The sequence below is a fragment of the Panthera tigris genome, chromosome D4, assembly GCF_018350195.1.
Source record: "Panthera tigris isolate Pti1 chromosome D4, P.tigris_Pti1_mat1.1, whole genome shotgun sequence".
Lineage (NCBI taxonomy): Eukaryota > Metazoa > Chordata > Mammalia > Carnivora > Felidae > Panthera > Panthera tigris.
In genome coordinates this window covers 11,481,195-11,504,959 of record NC_056672.1, presented here as the reverse complement: position 1 = coordinate 11,504,959, position 23,765 = coordinate 11,481,195, and the positions used below count along the sequence as shown (strand labels likewise).

Genomic DNA, 23,765 nt, shown 5'->3' with positions numbered 1-23,765 from the left:
TGCATGATTCAACTCCAGGTTATACGTGGAGTGCAGAGTTTTAGGTGAAGGCTGGGGAATCAATGTCCCCAACTGCTATCATAGTAAAAGGCTCTGAGCAGGGGAAGCACAGTCCCTGAATAGCTGACCCAAAGTAAACTATTATTGGAAGAAACATCAAAAGGGTCTTCCCTCCAGAAACGGTTGCAGGGCTGGCTTCATGGGCACGTGACCCTTCGAGGCCCCTTGCTTGCCGCGATGCTGCAGTTATCTTGAAATTACTAAGAATTTTTGAACAAGGGGCCCCACATTTAGTTTTGCATGGGATCCCGCAAATCATGTAGCCGGTCCTGAATGGTTGTGATGTTTTGGAAAGGTCAAGCAACCATGGTTAATAATCTAAATCAAATATAAGTTTCTTTTATTAATGGAGTGATATAGGTTCTTTTTAAGAATAAAAGAAGGGGGGCGTTTTGGGCTGAAAAACGGAATCCTAAGGTTTTAGAGACTGGTAATCTTAGAGATCATGGTTATTAACAAGCAGACCTTGGCCCAAGGTTGTATTACACTGACATGTTTACTTGAAGGTGGAGACAATTTAGAATTCTCTGGAATATATACGACACGATTGTGTTGTTGACTACATACAGTTCCCTCTCTTGGTTTTTCACTTGATGAGCATGTGAGAAAAGATAATGGGACACCAGGGGCAATTCTAGGCATCAGAAATGCAGAAGAGCAATTACATGAGCTCCCAGCCTTAAGGTCAAATATCACAGTGGGCGGTAAGTGTGGCCACTGGGCTCCCAATCATTTGAACATCCTGAGCTACAGCTTTAGTCTCAATGAGCTGCAGGACTCCCTTTGAATTAAAGAACCACATGAAGAGAGCACTGAAGGTAGGTATTCAACATCCAGTTTTATCTATGCAAAATGAACGGTACAGTTTGTGCGAGCTTTACCAGGCAGGAGGAACGTAAGAACGCGAACCATTTGCTGAAGTAAAGAAAAGCTTCGTGACTTGAGCAGAAGCTTTTTTAATCCATTTATCTTAAATCACCTAATCGTAAGCTTTATATGGTTTGTGAGCGCACTTACCTGGCTCTGTGACTCCAGAGGGGACTCATTTTCCTATTTGCATATGAAAAATATATTCTCCTTTGGGAGCAGAGGAATACATGCAAATCTGGATTCTGCATGTGTCCAGAAGCAAATGTTTATTCTGGGTTATTACTATCATTATTTTTAGTTTTTTTAATATTTATTTTTGAGAGAGAAAGAGACGGAAAGGGTGTGAGCGGGGGAGGGGCAGAGAAAGAGGGAGACACAGAATCCGAAGTAGGATTTAAGTTTAAGTTTAAGGAGGAAAAGTGTTGTGTCTTCTTGATATTGGTCCAAAATAAAGTAGGTTGGCTATCAGTTGAGTTGTGAGAAAAGAAACAGACTGTTGGGTGCCCAGGTGGCCCAGTCAGTTAAGTGTTTGACTCTTGGTCTCCCTCAGGTCATGATCTCACCATACGTGGGATTGAGCCCCACACCAGGCTCTTTGCTACAGTGGGGAGCCTGCTTGGGATTTTCTCTCTCTCTCTCTCTCTCTCTCTCTGCCCCTACCCCCCAGCCCCGTGCGCATGCCTTCTCTCTCTCTCTCTCTCAAAATAAATAAATAAACATTTTTTTAAATTTTTTTAATGTTTTTATTTATTTTTGAGACAGAGAGAGACAGAGCATGAGCAGGAGAAGGGCAGAGAGAGAGGGAGACACAGAATCAGAAGCAGGCTCCAGGCTCTGAGCTGTCAGCACAGAGCCAGATGCGGGGCTCGAACCCACGAACTGTGAGATCATGACCTGAGCCGAAGTCGGATGCTTAACCGACAGAGCCACCCAAGCACCCCTATTGTTATTACTATTATTATTACTATTATTATTATTATTTGCAAATCAGAATTTTAAATGAGCAAGTCACATATATTGTTATGATCCTGAATAAGTGGAGAAGCCAAACATGTATTTGTGTTCAGGTAAAGATGGTGTGAACACCTCTTCTGCCTTTGCCTCCCACCCCAAAACTCATAAAATTGAGGTAACAGCGTGAAACCACAGAACCCTCAAAAAGCCCAGGAGTTAGGGATGCCAAGTATCTCTGAAAATGTGTGTGTGTGTGCGTGTGTGTGTGTGAGTGTGTGTGTGTGTGTGCGGGCATGTGTGTGAAGAGGGAAGTCAGCAAAGATAGGTACGTTTGTTTGCAAGTCTGATGAAGAGGCAGACACATCATCTCCCCTCACTCCCTACTAGGGGGCAACTGCCCTGTCTCAATTCTGGTAAAAAACAACAACAACAACAAAAAGGAGATGTATTCTCTCAAGTGGGTAGAATAGAGGGTCTCTGGACTGGGGGCTACCAGGGGCTAAGCAACCACAGTGGAAATGAGGAGACTCAGTAGGTATTAGCCTGCTGGATTGAAAGGCAGCCTTCTCACTCGGCTCCCAGAATGCTGGAAGTCAGCCCAGAATTCTGGCAGTCAGCCTTTATCCTCCAGCCTAAGGAGATTGGTGCAATCTTTCCTGGGGAATCTAATCAATTCAAGGGGGGATAAAGAAAAACCCAACACCAAAGATATTATTATCAGAGGTTCTAAATAGCTAAATAGCTTGGCCAGATCAGCCTACAGTGAAGCCCGTAGACAACAAGCCCCAATCACACATGGTGAACTTTTAAATCATCTTGGTAGTGTCCCACTTTGTTTGGAAATAGTTTTACTGAGATATTATACACCCACCACACAAACGATCCATTTAAAGTGCACAATCCAGTGGTTTTTAGTGTATTCAGAGTTGTGCAACGATCACTATGACTAACTAGAACATTTCATCACCCCAGAAAGAAAACCTTTCTCATGAGCAAGCACCCTTCATTCCCCCAGCTACTCTGTACCAGGTAACTACTATTCACTTTCCATCTCCATAGAGCAGGGCAGACAATGAGGGGTTACCAGAAATCTGAGAAAAGTCACTACTGTAAAAGAGATGGAAAATACAGAAAACAGCTAATTGGTGGGAAAATGAGATTATGCAGGGGGCAGAAAATGCCAAAATATTCATGTCTTAACCATCATTTACATCCTCAGGTAAATTACTGTAACTATTAAATAAAAGAATATGATACCTAAAAAAAGAAATCATAAAGATGAGAAAGAGGTCTCTGAAAGTAAAAAAAACAAAAACAAAAACAATTATAATAGTGGAAATGACTCAATAACAGAGTCGTATGAAAATCTGATGTAATCTCAATCTCTCTCTCTCTCTCTCTCTCTCTCTCTCTCACACACACACACACACACACACACACACACACCACAAAGCAAAAAGAGATAGAAACAGAGAAAAATAATGGAAACATGGAAGGCCAGTCCAGCAATTCCAATTTTCAAACGAGGAGACACAGAAAGAGACAACAGAGAAAACATATGCAAGGAAATCCTTAAGAAAAGATCCCAGATCTAAAAACGAAAAGGAAAAAGGAAAGAAAAAAAATGTCCTAGATGGGAAGGATGTGTGCAGACTTAAAAGGCCCACTGAGTATACTGTACAATGGATGAAAATAAGACCCACTCCAGTCCAATTTGTCAGGAAAAACAGAGAATGCTTAAACTTTCAGAGGGAGGGCAAACAGGTCACATGCAAAGGATCAGGAAGCAGAATGACTTTGAACTTCTCAAAAGCAACCAGGGGGAGCTTGAAGACAACAGAAACAATACCCTTAAAAGCCTAAAGGAAAACTACTTCCAAGATGAAATTCTATACCCTGCTAAACTATTAGTTACAATAGTTTACAAGCTGAGCATGAAAACATTTTCAGACATGCAAGATGTCAAAAAATTTACTTCCAGTGAGACCTTATCTTGAATGATACTGGAGGATGTGCTCCACAAAAACAAGAGAACAAACCAAGAAGACGAAGACATGAGGACTATAAGCAGGGGAGCCAATACCAGAGGCAAATGGAATCCCCAGAGCAACAGTGAAGTAAGTTCCCAGGATAGCTGCACACCAGGCACAGCGAGAAGACTGGGTCAGATCAGGAGGCTCTGGGGAGACAGTCTTCAGGGGCAGACAAGGATATACTGTCCAATGCATCTGAACCAATCAGACATGGTGACAGACTTCTTCACCTGATAAGAAGATTCAACTGGCAAGAAACACACAGACAACCAAGTTAGCAAAGCAGAACAGAACATCATTCATTTTTGGGAAAAATACAAAGAAAAGTAATGACACTTCACAAGAGGAGAGGTGAACAGTGTTTATGACATAATCAGGTGAGTATCAGTCTAATCAAAATTATGACATGGGGTGCCTGGGTGGCTCAGTCAGTTGAGCGTCCGACTTCGGCTCAGGTCATGACCTCACAGTTCGTGAGTTCGAGCGCCACATCGACCTCTGTGCTCACAGCCCGGAGCCTGGAGCCTGCTTCGGATTCTGTGTCTCCCTCTCTCTCTGCCCCTCCCCCGCTCACACTCTTTCTCTCAAAATTAAATAAACATTAAAAAAATTAAAAAAATTTTTATTAGTATCTAGAAGTTCACTTTGTGGGCCAACTTATGCTTTTGATTTGGGTGCACAATGGCCTTGATAATAACCAACTTCTTTTTTTTAGATTTACTTTTTTAAAAATTGTATATTTTTAAACAATCTCACGCTCAACATGGGAGATCAAAAGTTGCATGCTGAACCGACTGAGCCAGCCAGGCGCCCCAATAATTGGCTTTCCTATGTTCCTGTCATGTGTGTTTCTAAGTAAGTCCCTTTTACTAACGCCACCAATGCCTACCTGACAGGGTTGACAGGTGCACTGAACAAAAGAGTATCTATAAAGTGCTTGGCAGACTACGTGGAACAGAGCAGACATTCACGCTCTCTGGATTGTTACCATAAACAAAAGATGTAAAAATTGGGCATCGATTACTAAGTTCCTATAACTCACCAGTTTTCCAAAAAAGTCTTCCATAATGACAGAGTAAAAGACTTTATAAAAATATAAAGCTCTCAGCATTGCCCTGAATCCATGTAATTATTTCAATCTGAGGCCAGCTCTCAGGTGACTCTCCTTCCTGTCTTGGCAAAGAGGTGCCACGCTCCAGTTACGCCTGGGCTCCGTGTGTTCTTCAACAAAAACATCCAGTTCCTCGGGTCTCCAGACACCGAGAGGGCTTTATGTGGGAACCCCTTGTTTACTAAGAACGGTTTTTATGTCACTGAGACAAGGGAGTGAATTTTAAAGGTCTCAACCACAGAAGGGCACATGGGACTGAGTGACACATGAGAGCAAACGGAAAAACGCCGCTGTCACGGTGCCAGAGGTGACGAGCTCCAAGCATCTGTCTGCACTTGAAGAGGAAGATCGCTTAATTATTGTTCCAAACGTGGCCAGAGGATTGTGATGTGTACACGCTTGCCTGGAATTAAACTTGTTGATAACACAATTTCCCTTCTTAGTTCAAATACACATAAGCACGTCAAGTGGTGCATTTGGATAATGAAAAAGAAAAAACAAAAGCATCTGCCGAGCACTTATCACACCAAAGAAATGGACAGGCCTGTCCGGGACGTGTGGCTTCTGTCTTCAGCACGGTCCCTTTGCTGTGGGCATCACAGCCGGTGCTGAGCAAGTTGTCTGTCCCAGCTGTTCTCCTGGCTCACTGTGCACACCTATCGGCACAAGTATTCTGGTTTCCCGAGAGCAAAGATTTCCATCTTTTCCATCCTCTCTAGCGTCTTCTCCTGTGGCTAGAAGGCCCCCTCCCCCCTGCACTGAAATGCCTGAGGATACCGAATTAAAGTATTTGAGAAAATATTAAGAGACATGGTAAGGGTCCCAGCCTGAGAACTGAGACAAAGCAATGTCCACGTGCAGTATTTAGATGGGACTGGGGGGCTGTGGGCCGGCCCGGGGGCAAGTGTACGTGCAGAGGAATAAGAAAGTTCTGCCAAAGCAAATGAATGGAGTCACGTCTTTAGTATCAGAGGGTATGTTTAGTTATGTGTGGAAAGCAAACTCCACGGACCCGGGTTTGATTACCAGGGGGAGAGGGAGAGGGAGACAGAGAAACTGAGACAGAGGGAGAGAGGGAGAGGGACAGCAGGGGAAGGGCAGGGAAGGGCAGGCAAAAGAAATTTAAGAGCCAGAAAGACCTGCTTTACTAAAAGTCTGCAAAACACCAGGCCCAAGCAGTATTGCTTTGGGCCCCCCTCTAACAAGTTAGGGGGCTCTCCCCTCTGTGCCACAGAGCTCTAGGGGCTGTGGGCCTCCAGTGCAGAGAGCAGGTGACCCAGCAGGAGGTGGACAGGACAGAGTGAGGTGCCACGGAGGGTGGATGGGGGCAGTGATGGTGCTCAGTGGGATAAGACTTGATGGTGAGCACCCAGGAGGCCTCTCAGGTGTATCTGGAGGGTCCCAGATTGGGGACTTGGCATCCAACACACTCCAACAGGAGCATGTCTGTTTTGAAAGAGGCTGCCGTGGACAAGGAGTCAGGAAGGGTACCTGCTAGTTCGAGTTCTGCTACGACGTGACAACCTCGGGATCCTCTCTCAGCAAGGCTCTGGGCCTTTCCTGGTTACAGACGAAGCAGCAGAGGCAGATGCAACAAACCCCATGTGACTGTACTGTCACCTGAACCCCCTCGAAGACTGTAATGAAGGGTTAGAAGGAGATCTAGCCTAGAAGGGAAGAGCCTAAAATCTCCAGCATTTGGGAGCCTGGAAAACACATGGACAGGTAGTGAGAGCCAACCCAGACCGCCGAATCTGAAGCCACCGCTGGAGAAGCTAAGAGACAGATAGCCAGGGAGATACTCTGCCCTGTCCCAGGAGAAGACTAGAAGGTACTTTCCCCCTGCTTCTGATGGGGGCATAGAAGACAGGCTATCTGGGCCCACGGGCACCACTGGCAGGGGAGGGGAAAGAGAGCAATGAAGTGAAAGTATGCATGTTAGATGCTGAGACACCCAATCCTCTTTCCTGCCCCAGGTCTCAGAAGGCTGACAGTCAGGCCCTTCCCCTCTGAGCAAGAAACTAGAAGCATCTTCTACTGGGGAATCTGGCCAGCTCGGCAGCAGAGATGAGCAAATGTTAACACCAGTTCCCAGAGGCCAGACCACCTTTTATAAAGCTTGGTCATCAAGCTCGGTTCAGAGGTTGAAGCTTCCGGGCAACAACTTCTTCTCCCATTTCAAGCCTGTGGTTGAGCAATGAGCAAGGATTTCCAGAAATTTGAGGGAAACCTCCAACGTGAAAGATGCAGGCCAGAACCAATGGAAAATGCAGCCCACAGGACACTTGAGACCAGAAAGGGAGAAAAGACAAAAATCAGAGCAAAACCAAGAAACCCACAATTGTGATAGCCTCACAGAGGAAAGAAATTACAAGCATGAAATAAAAAAAGACTGCCACAAAAGGGAACCCCAGGGAACACAAAAGGATTCTTGGAGAATCTGACGATAGAAATGAAAAACACAGCGGAGGTTGGGGGAAAAGCAAAGGAGTGCTCAGAGAAAGTGGGACTGAAGGACACACAGGTGGAAATAAAGAAAAATAAACAAATATAAACAAATCCAGTATATCTTACATGCATAGAAGGAACTGCAGAAAGAAGAAAAGAGAAGGGAGGAAATTTAAAAAGTTAAGAAAACTTTCCCAAACTCAAAAGCACGAGTTTGCAGACTGAAAAGTCCCTCTGAGTGTCCCACACTCAGTGGCTGAAAACAGACCTACGGCCAGGCACATGATCATGAAATGCTGAGTAAAAAGAGAGAAGTTGAAGACACTACAAACTCCTGAAGAAAAACAGAGGCCATATACAGAAGATCAGGAATCGGAAAAGCAAGGGATTTCTCAACAGTAACCAGAAACCAGAAGATAATGCAGCGAAGGTTCTACGATTTTGAAAACATAAATCTGTAACAGAGCGTTCTAGATCTGCCAACCTATCCGTCAAGTGTTGGGGTTAGAATAAAGCATTTCTTAGCCATAGAAGGCCTTGAATATTCTGCCTCCCGTAAATCCTTTTCTTAGAAAGATACTGGAGAATGATGGGTTCCCCCAAAATGAAGTGATAAACCAAAAAAAAAAAAAAAAAAAAGGAAAATACAGGATATGAGAAACAGGGGAACCAATACAGACAAGAGGTGATTAGGATCCCCAGATCCCAACCTAACACATATGCCTCAGGCCCTAGAGGGCAATCAGTCCGGAATGGAGAAGGTAAGAAGGCTTTTGGGGGGGAAACTTCTACAAGACAAGGAAATTAACAGAACCTAACGTATCCGAACAACTGGAAAAACAATGAAGACAGCCAGGGCAGGGTCTAGGCTCCCAGGAAGGACAAACAGAAAGCTAGGTAAATAACAGAACGAGACAGTATTTATTGCAGGGAGAACAAAGAGTCGGACAGAAAAGGAAAGCACACAGGGGTATTCACACTGTCTTACTAAAACACTCAATACAGATCGAGGTGCGAGCATGATGTAAACCTACTGGAGAAGGAAGAGGTGGACGAGTGAGTGGGGTGTATGCACATGGTAGGTGTGGGGTGGGGAAAACACAGCTCCATCTCCGTCTTCGATGGTGGGAAGCTAACGCCTACACCAGAAAGATCAAGAAATGGCAGCAGTCGCATGCTACCCAGAGATATGGAATTAAATGCCAAAGGAACCAGCTAGAAGAGTTGAAGGTGGCTGCATCTGGGGACGGGGAGTGTAAAGGGACGTGTGCTAGGACCTGCTCTTTTTCCTAACAAACTGTATACAACTATTCGTTAAACCTGGCACATATAATTTGGATACAAAACAATTAAAGGCTGGCACAAGGCCAAAAGGACCCTGCTGTTCCCCAAACCCTATGGCTCTTACGGGGTGAGTTTTGCCACTAAGATTGGAAAAGCATTGGGAGGGTGGGTGGGGAAAAGTCACAAGGTGCTCGGCCTTGGCCTTGGCATGCCTGCCTTCTCTCCTGTCACAGCTCAGGGATGACAAAGGAGACGGCCAGGCACAGCAGTGAGAATTACTAGGGCACCAACCCAGACGCACTCATGTGTAAATAAAAGACCAAACAAGTCTTCTCAGATGAATTAAGTACAAGGAAGCACACTTCCATCGTGATAAGGAAAAACGGGAGGAACGTCAGAGAAACGCTAACGCATAAGCCCTCCAAGCGGCCCGTTAGAATGACATTTTCATTTCAGCCAAAGCCTTTGTTGGGAAGAAAGTCTGGCCCTTCTTAAGTTCTTTTGTGACCTTCCAAATGCTAATTTTTAATGTGGGTGGCCAGAAAACTAATGAGGTCCTTTACATCATTATATATTTCATCTTTATTACTTTATCCTTGAAAACAGGCTATTAAATAATTACATTTTAGATTAATATTATTCTGACTTGAGATTTTATCACTGCCTCCTAATTCCCTCATTACCCTTACCTAATCCGCCTCCCCACCCCCACCCCCATGACCACCGTGCGCTAAGAGCAAAAGGCTGGTTGCGAGATACACTGAGCGCACTTGTAGGGGGCTGGGTCTGTTCGTTTCTCTGAAATCAACGAGCCCCCAGCAGCCAAGTTTCCCTCTCTGCACTTGGGTGAAATTCTTCCCCCAAAGATGAGCAAGTCACTTAAATTACAGGGAGACAGAGCCAGCTCCTGCGGAGATAATTCCACAGATCACAGAGGATTAAACAAAGGATCAACTCTCTTCTTGCCTTGCGTGAAATGGTATTTGTTCCTTTTTGTGTATTATGTGAAGTGCATCAGAGAAGAAATTAAACTCAGGAATGTGGCGGAACCTGGCACCAGAGGACCCGTGGCTGGAGAAGGGCTGTCAGGGGCCTGGCGTAAATTCACTCACCACTGATCTCAGGCCTCGGCAGTCACCAATACTCCATGTGTGATGACAGAGCTCGACACGACGGGACGGCTCAGAAGGCAAATGGGAACACAGTGGGTGGGCCAAAGGGGCGCCTCAGAGAGAGGCCGCAGCAGCTGACAACGGCTAAGTGGTAGGTATGGACAAGCCTGTGTGCTGCCCTGCGTGGGGCCACACGGCGGGGGGCTATCTAGGGCGACAGACCAAGATGCACAAGACTGGCTTAATCAGAACAGAAGTGGAACATGATGGGGCCAAACCAAATGGATGGAGGGAAATGGTCAGGATTGACAGGGTGACTTCCAGGGGCCGAGAAGGACCAAAATGACCTCTAAGCTGAGTGAGAGAGTCATGAGGCCCGTGGGATCTTAGAGAGACCGACTTTTCTCGGCCCCTGAGTCAAGGATCTCTGTAGACTCAGTGAGGTCAAGAACAGCTGCTGAACAGAAACGTAGCGTCGTGTGGCTTAGGGCCGGAGAGGGCTGAGCTGGGCAGAGGGTTTGCGGCAGGCTGGAGAGTTCTCCAGAGGGGTCATTAATCTAAAATAGATTTACGGCAAGGGAGGCCCTGCTTCGGATGTGTCCAGGTAGGTCTGAGATGTGAGCAAGACACGGAGGTCCTGTCCCACTATCACCTGAAACCTTACTCCTACTGTTGTGATTTTACATTTCAGGAATTTCTTATTATATTCTCTTAATTCCTTGAATGAGCCCGTGTGTATTTCAGCCGAACAACAAGGCAAAGAAATTGTTTTGCCCCTCAGGGAAGATGGAGAGGGAGAGGATTATCTTCCAAGAACTTTTTTTCTGTGACTCGCACGTGCCTGAGAATTTCTTGAGGAGCACGCAGGGACCGGGATGTGGGGCCGAATCACACCTGCACAGGTATCTCTCTAGAGGTTTCATGAAGGAGGGCCTGGGACAGGGAAGGCCACAGAGATACTTCTCCAGCAAACCATCCTCCCAGAGATGCAGCGTTAGTGGCTCAAGTCAAGGGAAACAGAGATGTGCTTTTTTGGCGTAAGAATGAAGGGGCAGAAAATGGATGGGGGAGATCAGTTTTGATAATTGAGGATATCGTCAGGCTGGCCGCATTCTGCCCCCCTCCCCCTTTTTTTCCAATATGACTTGTCCATAAACTGGATCCATTAAAAAATCTGACTGCACAAAAGGCACCTAGAAATATTGCCATGTACCAATTCATCAAAAAATGTGAGCATTACTCAGTCACACACACACACACACACACACACACACACACACACACGAAGACTGAAATGCCTTTCGCAACAACACGGATGGACCTTGAGAGTATTATGTTAAAGTGAAGTGAAGTCAGACCGAAAGACAAATACCAGATGATCTCATTTGTCTGTGGAATGTAAACAAACATGAAACAAACACACAAAACTCACAGATACAGAGAAGACAGTATGGGGAGGCGAGTTGGAGGGGTGGGTGAAACGGGTGATGGGGTCAGGAGGTACAGACTTCCAGTAATAGGGGTGCCTGGGTGGCTCAGTCAGTTGAGTGTCTAACTCTTGATTTTGGCTCAGGTCACGATCCCAGGGTTGTGGGATCGAGCCCCGAGTTGAGCTCTGGGCTGAGTGTGGAGCCTCCTTGGGATTCTCAGTCTCTCTCTCTGTCCCCCTCCCTCCCACCTCACTTGGGCTCTCTATCTCAAAAACAAACAAGCAAACAAAAAACCTTTCTGGTTATAAAATAAGTCGTAAGGGGAATGTAGTATGCAGTGTATGGACAGCATGTCAACAATCTTGTCATGCAAACTTGAAAGTTGCCAACAGAGTAAATCTTAAAAGTTCTCATCACAAGAAAAAAGCTTTGTTTTGTGACTCTGTGTGGTGACAGATGGTACCTAGATTTACTGTGGTGACTGTTGTGCAATACAGACAACTGTCAAATCATTAGGCTGCACAGCTGCAACTAAAATAACATTACGTATGAATTATACCTCAGCAAAAAAAAAAAAAAAAATCTAAATACTCTACAGTTGTGTAATGACACATTCCCCCTCTAGACTCTGATCTCCAGGTGGAGAGGAATCACGTCTGCCCCTGGCACAATGTCTGGCATGTTTGGGGACCGAGGAATATTTGTCGAATTTATGAATAAATGAATAAAAGAGAGCAGGGAAAAAAAATGAGTGTTTGAATTAATGCTGAATCCTAAATGATTCCTCATAGAATGTCAGATATTTGAAAAATTCACTTCAATTTCCTGCCCATGCCAAAATATATGAAGGGTCGTTTGAAAAGCTAATCACTTCAGAAGCAATTCTACAATTTGTCAAAAAAAGAAAAAAAAAAGGCATCGAGTAAAATCCAGGTGCAGACTATATGATTTTTTTTTTTTTTTTTTTTTGTGCTGAGGTTGAGGAGGGGAAAACTAAACTGGCAGGCATATTATGAAGCTTCTATCAAGCTCCAATTTTCTCTGCAGGTGCCTCAGTCACAACTGGAAAGGGAGGGGACATCACTGTTTGGTTTGCCTGTCATCCCAGCAGGGCTTAAAATGGTCCTAATTCCCCAAATGAGATCTTCTCCTGGGAGCCTGGGTAACAAGGCAGGTTTTTGCTTGAGGATCCTGAAGCGTGTTAGTTACTCTTTCCCAAACCCGCATCATCATTTGCTTGGTCACCTGGTTTCCCGACACTAGGGAAGAGGTGACTAAATCCTTTTCTTCGTTATACGAAGAACAGAAGAGACACCGTATCCACCAGCCCCTCGCGTGTGTTCACTCCAGACTGAGTTATATTCAGTTGATGTGATGGGGTAGGTAGGGTATTACCAGCAATAAAAGTGTCTGGCTAGGGCATGGGCAACAGATGTCCAGCCTTGAACACGTATCTGCTGCTCTATTGGGGGCGGGGAGGACGGGGGGGGGGGCGGTCCTCACCCGGCATCCCCAGGCTTACAAATCTCTTTGTGGAGTTCTTGAGCTCAAGAAGCTTTTTATCTATCCCACGCGCGTGGAATCAGCGGACACATTTCTAGAGGCGTTTACCACCAGCATCCGTTCTAGCGCAGAGGCAGGGAAAGCATTATCGATGATCGGACAGGCTTGCTGGTAAATACTGGCGTCCCTAGTGACACAGCTGATTTGAAAAACATTACGTCTGTTTTACATACGACGATTATATTGTCACGGCAATAAGTTGGCTCTGTGATTCCTTTTAGCGTATAGAGTCCAGATCGATTCCTGTTCCTGTATGCACTCTCTGCCTTTGTGTCAAGCTTTGATCATTCAAATTCTCTTTTTAAGAGACCTTGCATCTCCAGTCTTTGCCCTGTGGGCTGTGGCTGCCACTGATACCTTAATTCAACTCTACCTTGTGAAGCTGCGGCCAACAGTCAGCGAACTACACCGCTCAGGCTCCAGTGCCAGGTTCTGCGGGCCGAGGATGATGAGGTGATGGATGGGCAGAGAGAAGCTTTCGGTCCTCTTCTCTCTCGTGCTCCTTCCTTCCTTCCTTCCTTCCTTCCTTCCTTCCTTCCTTCCTTCCTTCCTTCCTTCCTTCCTTCCGAGGGCAGTGTTTCCGGCAGCAGCTGTGTCCCTGCCGCTATCCCAGCAATTCTGGTGATGTCCTACTCCGATGTCCCTGCTCTTATGGGGGCAGCAGGTCCCCAGGTGGGGCCTCCTTCGTGAGTCTATGTTCTGTAAGGTGCCGGGAGCCGCAGCCTGCAGTTACTTACCTGGGTTTCTCTGCAACGTCCCTTTTACACGCCTCCGGTCACAGCGGGTAACCGATTCCTCTTACTACATTCTGTATGAGGGGCCCCTGGGTGGCTCAGTCGGTGGAGTGTCTGACTTTGGTTCAGGTCATGATCTCATGGTTCGTGAGTTCAAGCCCCACATCGGGCCATCGGCTGTCAGCGCAGAGCCAGCTTCGGATCCTCTGTCCTGCTCTCCCTCTGCCCCTCCCCTGCTGGTTCTCTCCCTCTCTCAAAAATAAATAAACATTAAAAAAAATAAATTCTGTTTGAAATTCCAAATGTGTTTTCCATTTCCTTGACCAGACGCTACCCAACAAAGCACTCTGGATGGCCTTTTGACAAAAACAATGAGGTCTTGCTATTTTATTTTAACAAACACTTTGATGGTGTTTACTAGGTACCAGCGAGGGCTTTCCAATTACCATTTCAACTCATGGTAAGAACAACCCTTTGGGGCAGTTGTATGATAATCCACATTTCACAAGTGGGGACACTGAGGCCCGAAAGGTAAAGTAACTTTCCCAACATTAGAGACGTCGAAGGGGCTGTTTTGGGGGCTAATGTCCTAAATGGTGACTTATAATGATGGTTGTTGGCCAGAGGTGGGGAACAGTGGTGGTGATGTGGTCTGTCTGCAAGGAAGGACGAACCGGATGAGGAACCATAAAAGTGCAAAGGGTCTGGAGAGGATACTGAATATTCAGCATCTACAGGAGGGCTACAGAGACCTCCTGAGGGGCTGGTGCAGCCCAGATTGGCACCCGGTTCAGCAGGCAGCCGCTAGGTGCATGGCAGATGTCACGGGCACATGCTGTCCCTCCCTTGAGGTTATTGTTAGAGGACCGGAACTGCTAGAAAGTTCTTGCAACCCACCTTCGTCTCCTCTCATCTCTTAAGTCACAAATGTCCCTTCTTAACCTTATTAGGTCAATGCAAGATATGGGATTTTCTAAATCAAGCAGAAAGATACCTGACAAAAGTCTCTTCTCTGGGATCATGTAATGACACGGAAGTCTACTCGAAGAGCTAGAAATAAAAACTTGAAGAAACAGCTATTTCAGGTTGCTTGTGGACTTAAGTTAGTAGGTCATATTTTTAGCGTTTGAACCCTTGGTCTCTCACATCTGGAGAAGTGAAAATCCTCACTTAACAATCACATGGAAGAAGAAAAGGCAAAACGCACGAAACGGAGGAGGGAGACAACTTGTGTGGGTGTTACCCAACTTCCATGAGCAGCGTCGTCTCAAGGTCACGTGTTCGGAGCCGGGACAACACAGGTGAGGGCAGCCGGTGAGGGGCTGAGGCTGGGGCCTCACGCTCTGTGTCAGTGCTGTGCCTGGAGACCATGGCTCTACCTGGCAGCCGTTCGACCTTGGGGGGTGACCTAACATTGTGAAGCGTGCCTGGAGATAATCAATATGATGGCCATAATGGGTTGCTTGGGAGAATTAAATCCCTTTAATGCATGTAAACAACTTAACACAGACTCTTAGGATTGTCCCAGAATTAGCTATTACTATACTATTGTGATCCTATCATTATCGATGGTTTGAAATACGACTACTGCTATGATAGAAAAGTTCCCATAGCCATGATGGTTTTTTTTTAATTAATTTATTTTGAGAGAGAGAGTGTGTGGGAGGGGCAGAGAGAGAGGGAGAGAGAGAGAATCTCAAGCAGCCTCCATGCTGTCAGGTGCACAGAGCCCGACGCAGGGCTCAAACCCAAGAACCCATGAGTCAAAATCAAAAGCTGGATGCCCTGCTGACTGAGCCACCTAGTCATGATGTTCTTTTTTTATTTAAAAAAATTTTTTTAATGTTTATTTATTTTTGAGACAGAGAGAGACAGAGCATGAGCAGGGAAGGGGCAAAGAGAGAGGGAGACACAGAATCAGAAGCAGGCTCCAGGCTCTGAGCCATCAGCACAGAACCTGATGCGGGGCTCGAACTCACAGACTGAGATCATGACCTGAGCCGAAGTCGGACGCTTAACCAACTGAGCCACCCAGGCACCCCATCGTGATGTTCTTAATAAGCAAACTTAGCCAATGACTTCTAGAACAAAAGTCACTGGTAGACATTCATATAGACCCACCACTTTGTCTAACAGAAATACTTCAGTTATTAAGCGGCAAAAACGTGGCTCAATCATGAAGCCAGAGTTCATGTTAGGAAACCCCGGCCCATCAGCCTCCCCGCGCACAGCACACACAGCAAGAACAACAGCACAAGGACAAGAGGCTTTAGTGAACGGGGGGTACGGAGGAGAGAATGTGAGGTTGGGCCTCTGAGACCCGTGTTCCAGTTAAATCCTACCAGCACACCGTGTGACCTTGTGGCAGCAGGTCACAGAATGTGCATGTCTCTGCACTTCTCTTTCCTGGTCTTTTAGACATGTCTGTATGGTCACTCCCGTGCTCTCCTGGCTTTATGAGATTCTAGTGGCAGGAAAAAAATGGCAGAGAACTGCAGTCAGATCCCCTGGGTCAGCCTCTGAGATCTCTGATGCTGGACTCAACATTTAGGGGGCCTTTGCCAGCTGTCACCTCTATGTGCAGATGACCAGTGGCTTCTCCTGTGACATAACTGCCCTTTTTGTAACACTCCAAATGCCTCTAGGATGAGCCAGCTATTTGAAACAGTCACTAGAAAAACAGGAGAGCAGCCAGAGCAGTGATCAAGGTAAAGACATTTTTTCCCCCTTTTTAAAAAACGTTTATTTATTTTGAGAGAGACAGCGAGTGAGCGCACAAGCAGGGCAGGAGCAAAGACAGAGGGAGAGAGAGAGAGAATCCCGAGCAGGCTCCACGCTGTCAGTGAAGAGCCCAACACGGGGCCTGATCTTATGAACTGTGAGATCATGATGTGAGCCGAGATCGATAGTCAGATGCTTAACGACCGAGCCACCCAGGCGCCCCAAAGGTAAAGGTATTTTTGATGGGGAAGCTATAAATAGGTTGGGACGCAGGAGGGCTTTCGATACTTGTGCAGGATCAGACCACCAGCTTTGCTACCAAAGGTGCCGGGACTCATGGCAAGAAATAAAATTCTTGCATGTGGCGAATTTCCACAATATTAAGTTGTTCTTATCTTTGAGGTAAAACACGTTTGCCTCTGCATTTCTTAGTGCTCATTTATACCCCCTCTAAAAGAACAGAGCTCTGCCTAGGAAAGAAGACTTTAAGGATCAAAGATTCAAAATTTAAATCCCGCCATTTGATTGGGAAGCACGTGCCCACCCGAGTTTGCCTCCATCACTATGAACTACATGCCCGAACACCAAACTGTACTGTGCAAACAGGGACTCCCAATCATGAGGTTAAATATATACTTTAAAAATACAATCTTTTCTTTGCTTCCTACTCAATTTTTAGAGTACACTTCCAAAAAAACAAAAAACAAAAAAGAAGGAGGAGGAGGAGGAGGAGGAGGAGGAGGGGGAGGAGGGGGAGGGGGAGGGGGAGGAGGGGGAGGGGGAGGGGGAGGAGGGGGAGGCGGCGACGGCGGAGGGGGAGGAGGAGGGGAAGAAGAGATTGCAATTGGAGTTTTTGCCGTTACAGAGACTAGTCCCTTAAAAGGCGGAATAATTTGAAGAGAGAGCAGTCTTCCCACTGCAACATACAATTCAGGTGTGGACACATCCCGGCACTAATCGACACTTTTCAAAGGATTTTAAAAAGACTGACAGAATGACCATTGCTAGCTGCAGTATTTATGGCTTATTTAAGTGCAGATAGGTAAGGCACAGAGTCAAAATGGACAAAACAGGCCATTGTGCCTTAACACAAAAATGATTCACAGATTAAAAAAAAAAAAAAACCTGATGTGAATTTTAAGTTCAATATTCAACTCATTTTCTTTCCAGGCTATTTGGATTAGGTTTCAAAACTGAGCAGGCCAGAAGAGACTTAGAATCATGTTTGTTTATTTTAGGGTTGGGGGTGGTGGGGGGGAGGTAGGGATACTGATTCCCAGGAGTTCACAGGCTAGAGGTTTCTGTTTAGCACCTCTGGGCCTTTTTGGCCCCTTTTCCTTATGATTCCCCTAAAGCAGTGGTTAAGATAGGAGACACGTCTTTGGCTTCTTTTCTATCTTCAGGCTAAAACCAGAAATGCCCAGAGGAACAGGCAGGAGACATCAGAGGTGAGGGAAGCAGGGTCCAGGCTTCCCCCCTCCAGCGGATAAATGCCAAAGGCAACAGAGCCAAGAGGGGCCCAGACTAAACGGGCCCTTTTGATTTTTCAAAAGGGGATTTTAGTGAAACGACTTGATTTTTATTATTATTTTTTTCAAGTTTATTTATTTTGAGAGAGAGCGAGCGAGAGCAGGGTAGGGGCAGAGAGGGGGGGGAGAGAGAGAATCCCAAGCAGTCTCTGCACTATCAGCAGAGAACCCGATTCAGGGCTTGATCTCACGAACTGTGAGACTATGACCTGAGCCAAAACCAAGAGTTGGACGCTTAACCGACTGAGCCACCGAGGCGCCCCAAAACTGCTTGATTTTTAAATGTTAGCTTATTTTATTTTATTTAAAAAAAAATTTTTTTTAACGTTTATTTTATTTTTGAGACAGGGAGAGACAGAGCATGAACGGGGGAGGGGCAGAGAGAGAGGGAGACACAGAATCGGAAGCAGGCTCCAGGCTCTGAGCCATCAGCCCAGAGCCTGACTCGGGGCTCGAACTCACGAACCGTGAGATCGTGACCTGAGCTGAAGTCGGACGCTCAACCGACTGAGCCACCCAGGCGCCCCAAATGTTTGCTTATTTTAAAAACATTCAGGGATCACCAAAATGCTCTCGCTAGCTTGCGTTCTGTTGGCAGGGCACCTGCTTGACTGCGGCCAAGGCTGCGGGGCTATTGGTGGGCCCATTCAGTGGCATTATCCAGGAGCGATTTCCTGATGTCTAGCCCAGAGCCTTTTCAGGGACTTTGCAAGCACCTAATTCCCCGTATCAAATCCCTTTCTGTCTAAGACAGAGTGGTTTCTTGTTGCCACCTGCCCGCTAAGCATATCAAAATGCAAGTTAGAGATACCATGCCAAAGAAGGTTTATCTCCAACAGTTCACTTCAAAAAAAGGAAGGGAAAAATATCACAGATAACACTGTTTTCCCCATCCAATATATGATAACCAGCATCCTCATAAGTAAAAGTACCAAGAATTATACCACAGCCCTGGAGTATGCAGAGGTAGCTTGCAACGCTGGCTAGGAAGGAGACAGTTCCAGACTCTGGGGGAACTTTATGAATACCCAAGAATTGAATACTTCTGGCCAAGATACTGCATACTTACTAACGACTAGTGCCACCAAAACAAACAAACAAACAAACAAACAAACCCACAAGCCAAAAACCCTTTTGTATTTGTGCTGAAAATTCTAGTAAATTAATAGCATATCCAATTACGTGACCCTGATAATGAGAACAGTAGCAAACATAAGAAACCACCATGCCTTGGGGCGCCTGGGTGGCTCAGTTGGTTAAGCTTTCGACTTCGGCTCAGGTCATGATCTCATGGTCTGTGAGTTCAAGACCCGCGTTGAGCTCTGTGCTGACAGCTCAGAGCCTGGAGCCTGTTTCAGATTCTGTGTCTCCCTCTCTCTCTGACCCTCTCCCGTTCATGCTCTGTCTCTCTCTGTCTCAAAAATAAAAAAACGTTAAAAAAAAAAAAAAAAAAAAGAAACCACCAGGCCTTCATGTGGAATTGTTTTTTGACCTTGCAAGGAGCTTCCTGTGACTTTCCAGCCATTTTTTTGAGCTGCTATTTCTACGTGAGAGCAAAACAATGGCGTTTAGCTATACCACACAGATAGGAAAGCTGTCGCTTGACTATTTATGTCACAAATTTGAACATTCAGGTACACATCACTGCTAGGTCACTTTAAATTCTTCTAGCCTAAGGAAGCAAACCAAATTTCTTTTACAGTTTAGATGAGTTGAGTAATGTATAATGGAGCCTTATTTGTTGGCTTTTCCACCCGAGCAATCTAAACTGAAGCCCCACTAAGACTGAAGCCTCACCCTGCCATTCATTCCACTTCTCCAGACCAAGACTGGTTGCCTCACCCACTATCCCCCAACCGGTATCTAGCAGAGAGAGCAGCAAACGGCAAGAGGGAAGAAATTTCTACAGAAGCTCCAGTTACCAAACCTTAACTTCCAGACCAAGCTGGAATCTACAAATATGCGTATGTTAAAAAGGAGCCTACCATACGGAGTCCTCATTCTGGAAGTAAGCCACGCTGCAACCGTGGAGGTGGAAAATGACTTGTGCCAGAAGGACTTTACCTGCACGAATCCAATCTTGATTCTTGACAAGAATCTGTGTCTCCTTCTGGCTCTCTTTCAAGAGCCAGATTTTTGACAAGAGCCAGTTCAACATTTAACAGATAATTATCAGGAACATATACAGAGTAGTCCCTGTCCAGCAACTGAAGCTAGTTACAAAATTGTATATACAGAGGTGCCTGGGTGGCTCAGTCCGTAAAGTGACCGACTTTGGCTCAGGTCATGACCTCGCAGTTTGTGAGTTTGAGCCCCGTGTCACGCTCTGAGGTGACAGCTCCGAGCCTGGAGCCTGCTTCAGATTCTGTGTCTCCCTCTCTCTCTCTGCCTCTCCCCTGCTTGTGCACTGTCATCTCTCTCTCTCTCTCTAAAAAAAAAATAAACATTAAAAAAATTTAAAAAACCAAAATTGCATATACAGAAAGAGAAAAATCAACCAGCTATGCCCATAGGCAACATTGTGATCTCTGTGTAAAGATATCATCTCCTATTACTAGAATCAATATTTGACAATGTTTTGTTTAAAAAGCAAAAGTATCGAGGGGCGCCTGGGTAGCTGACTCAGTTAAGCGTCTGACTCTCGATTTCGACTCAGGTCGTGGGATTGAGCCCTGCATTCGGATCTGTGCAGAATGTGGAGCCTGCTGAAGATTCTCTCTCTTTCCCTCTGCCCCTCCCCCCTCACACGCTCCCTCTAAATATAAACAGAGAAAGAAATAAAAATAAAAAGCCAAAGTATTTAATAACTAAGTGACTCTCTATTTAGGAAATAATAGTACCACGCCCCCCCAACACTGAAACACTAAATCATTGCATGTTTGAGAGTCACTGTATTAGTTTTCTATTGCTGCTATAAGAAATTATCACAAACTTATGGCTTAAAACAACACAACTTATTCTCTCACAGCTCTGGTCAGAAATCCTGAAATTCAACATGTTGGAAGATCTGTCTTCCTCGGTGAAGGCTCTAAGGGGGCACCTGTTTCCTAGCCTTTTCTGGTTTTTAGAGGCTGCTGGCTTCCCTGGGCTCACTGCCCTGTCCTCCGCCTTTTGAAGCCAGCGGCATGGGGCCTTCTAACATCTCTCTCTGCCCTCTGCTTCTGCAATTCTCTTTATCGGACCCTAACCTTTCTGTCTTCCCCTTACAAAGACCCTGTGCATAACTGAATTTTACTGTTTGAGGACAGACTGGCATACAGTTAAGGATTTTTAGGGAGGATACATTTAATGTAAAGGCTCTCAGCCTCCTAGTGGATTTTGAATTCTGTGTGACTCAGTGATCCAGGAAAAAACAGAAGCATAAAGTTGCCTACCACTGTAGTGTTAATAAAACAATATTAAAAAAAAAGACCATTTCAAGCGATTTCATTGAGACAACCTTAATAATTGAAGATACACTTCCCGCCTTGGATCTTTAACTTAAACACATTGGCAAAGTCCCTTTTGCTCTATAAGGTAACATATAAGGCACAGGTTCCAGGGATTAGGATGGGGACAACTTTGGGGGGTAGTTATTGTTTCTACCATGGCCACTAAGGTCACTCGAACGAAAAGGGAATATTCAAATATCTTTGCAGCTATGTGCAATATTAACCAAGAACACCTGCTTAAAAAATCCATTCATAAGAAACGGTGAAATGATGAAATGAAACATCCATCTTTTTCCCGAGAACTGAGTATATAATGTCTATAGGACATAATGATTAACGGTGAAGAAACACAAGAAGGGTTTTCCCCTAGAGGTGCTTCTTGACATAGTAAAAACCAAGCATGTTTTCACTTCTTCTCACTTACAGGGGAGGTGACGGTCACACCCTGGTTGTCAGGGACAGCATGTGCTTGTTCAGAGATACCCGTGTAACTGTGGCACTAAGGGGGTAAGAGCCAGACGGGTAATGTGATCGCGCGAAGTCTTACCTGTTTGAATAGAGCGTAGTCCTGTCGTGTGGACAATGTTCATTGACATATAAGGAAGAAGAAGAAATCGTGGTTGCCAAGGAAGCAGCTTCAAAGAGTGAAGGAGTGCTAGGCACCAGGTCCGGCCTGTGTCGGGATCCCAGGGCTGGGTGACAAAAGCAGAACAGAGACTCATGAATCTCAGTAGTAAATGCAGTGGAGTCGAGTCAAAAGCACTCATTTCGCAGATCAGGTTGCGAGTTAAATGATGAATTCACCTCACTCGTCTGAACTACAGCAGACCCGTAAGACAGCTCCTTGCAAACAGGTTAAACAGAAAGGGGACTGCATTAATTTACAAAACAGCTTATGGAAATGATATTATGAATGTTCTTTGAAAAACCTAAGAAAGTGATTTACTGTTTCAAAAGATGACATCAAAAGCTCGTAGGAGCTTAAGGAGATAATGTGACAGAGATTAACAGGATGATTGGCCAATGTAGAAACACACAGGGCACCTGCTCTCCCTCCCTGGGATATGCACGTTATTTATCCTCCTCAATTTAGATCTAAGTACTCAGACTTTTTTTTAATTTTTTTTTTTTAACTTTTATTTTTGAGACAGAGAGAGACAGAGCATGAACGGGGGAGGGGCAGAGAGAGAAGGAGACACAGAATCGGAAGCAGGCTTCCAGGCTCTGAGCCATCAGCCCAGAGCCCGACGCGGGGCTCGAACTCACGGACCGCGAGATCGTGACCTGGGCCGAAGTCGGCCGCTTAACCAACTGAGCCACCCAGGCGCCCCAGTACTCAGACTTTTTAACAGCCGGGAAACACATGCTTCCCAGACCATTTTTAATCATCCTAACCTAAACTTTGGACAAATTTGTATCCCTTACTGCCCAGCCTGGTAGAGACAGTGCTTTAATGACAGGTCAGTCACACAGAACAGAGTTGCTTTAAAAACAGAACACTGTGTGGGGCACCTGGGTGGCTCAGTCGGTTAAGTGTGCAACTTCAGCTCAGGTCATGATCTCATGATTCATGGGTTTGTGCCCCGCGTGGGGCTCTGTGCTGACAGCTCAGAGCCTGGAGCCTGCTTCGGATTCTATGTCTCCCTCTCTCTCTGCCCCTCCCCTGCTCATGCTCTCTCAAAAATAAATACATGCTAAAAAATTAAAAAAAAATTAGAACACTGTGGACATAACAGTTATGGACAAATCCTGGTCCTTAAACTTTTATAACTAGGCCCACACTGATTTTTTTTTTAACCTAGGGAGACATTATTATTATTATTATTATTATTATTATTATTTTTTAGAAAGAAAGAGAGAATGGGTGATTTTTTTAACCTAGGGAGACATCATCATCATCATTATTATTTTTTTTTGAGAAAAAAAGAAAGAGAGAATGGGTGGCAGAGAGGCAGAGGGAGAGAGGGACCATCTTAAGCAGGCTCCACACTTAGCATGAAGCCTGACACGGGGCTTGATCCCATGACCCTGGGGTCAGGACTTGAGCCAAAATTGAGAGTCGGACACTCAACTGACTGAGCCACTCAGGCACCCCAAATTTCATTTTAAAATTTTTATGAAGATATAATTGACATATAACACTGTATTAATTTTAAGAGTCCAACGTGATGATTTGATAAACATGTATATTGTGAGATGATCATCATGGTCTAGTGAACATCCATCACCACATAGTAGTTACAATACAACACTTTTTTTTTCTTGTAATGAGAATTTTTAGGATCTAGTCTCTTAGCAACTTTCAAATATACAACAGACTGTTGTTAACCAGCATCACCATGTGTACCCAGATTCTTTTTCATCATTCCCCCAAGCTAAACCAAGACAGGCGATAATAAATATGACATAACTTTAAAGTGTTTCTGGGATCCCTTCATTGGCATGACGGGCTCAAAATTATGCATGTTTAGGAAGCATACGCATG

At 45.3% G+C, this 23,765-nt stretch overlaps 1 protein-coding gene across 6 annotated transcripts in view; it reads right to left on the bottom strand.

Annotated features, from left to right (window-relative positions):
* PIP5K1B (phosphatidylinositol-4-phosphate 5-kinase type 1 beta) overlaps positions 1-23,765 on the bottom strand; it is a 310,428-nt gene that overhangs the window by 54,616 nt on the left and 232,047 nt on the right. For all 6 annotated transcript variants that reach the window (XM_042964804.1, XM_042964802.1, XM_042964805.1 and 3 more), the window contains one exon: positions 21,828-21,972. In XM_042964804.1, coding sequence (XP_042820738.1) covers positions 21,828-21,972 — 145 coding nt within the window. The remainder of the gene's footprint in view (positions 1-21,827; positions 21,973-23,765) is intronic.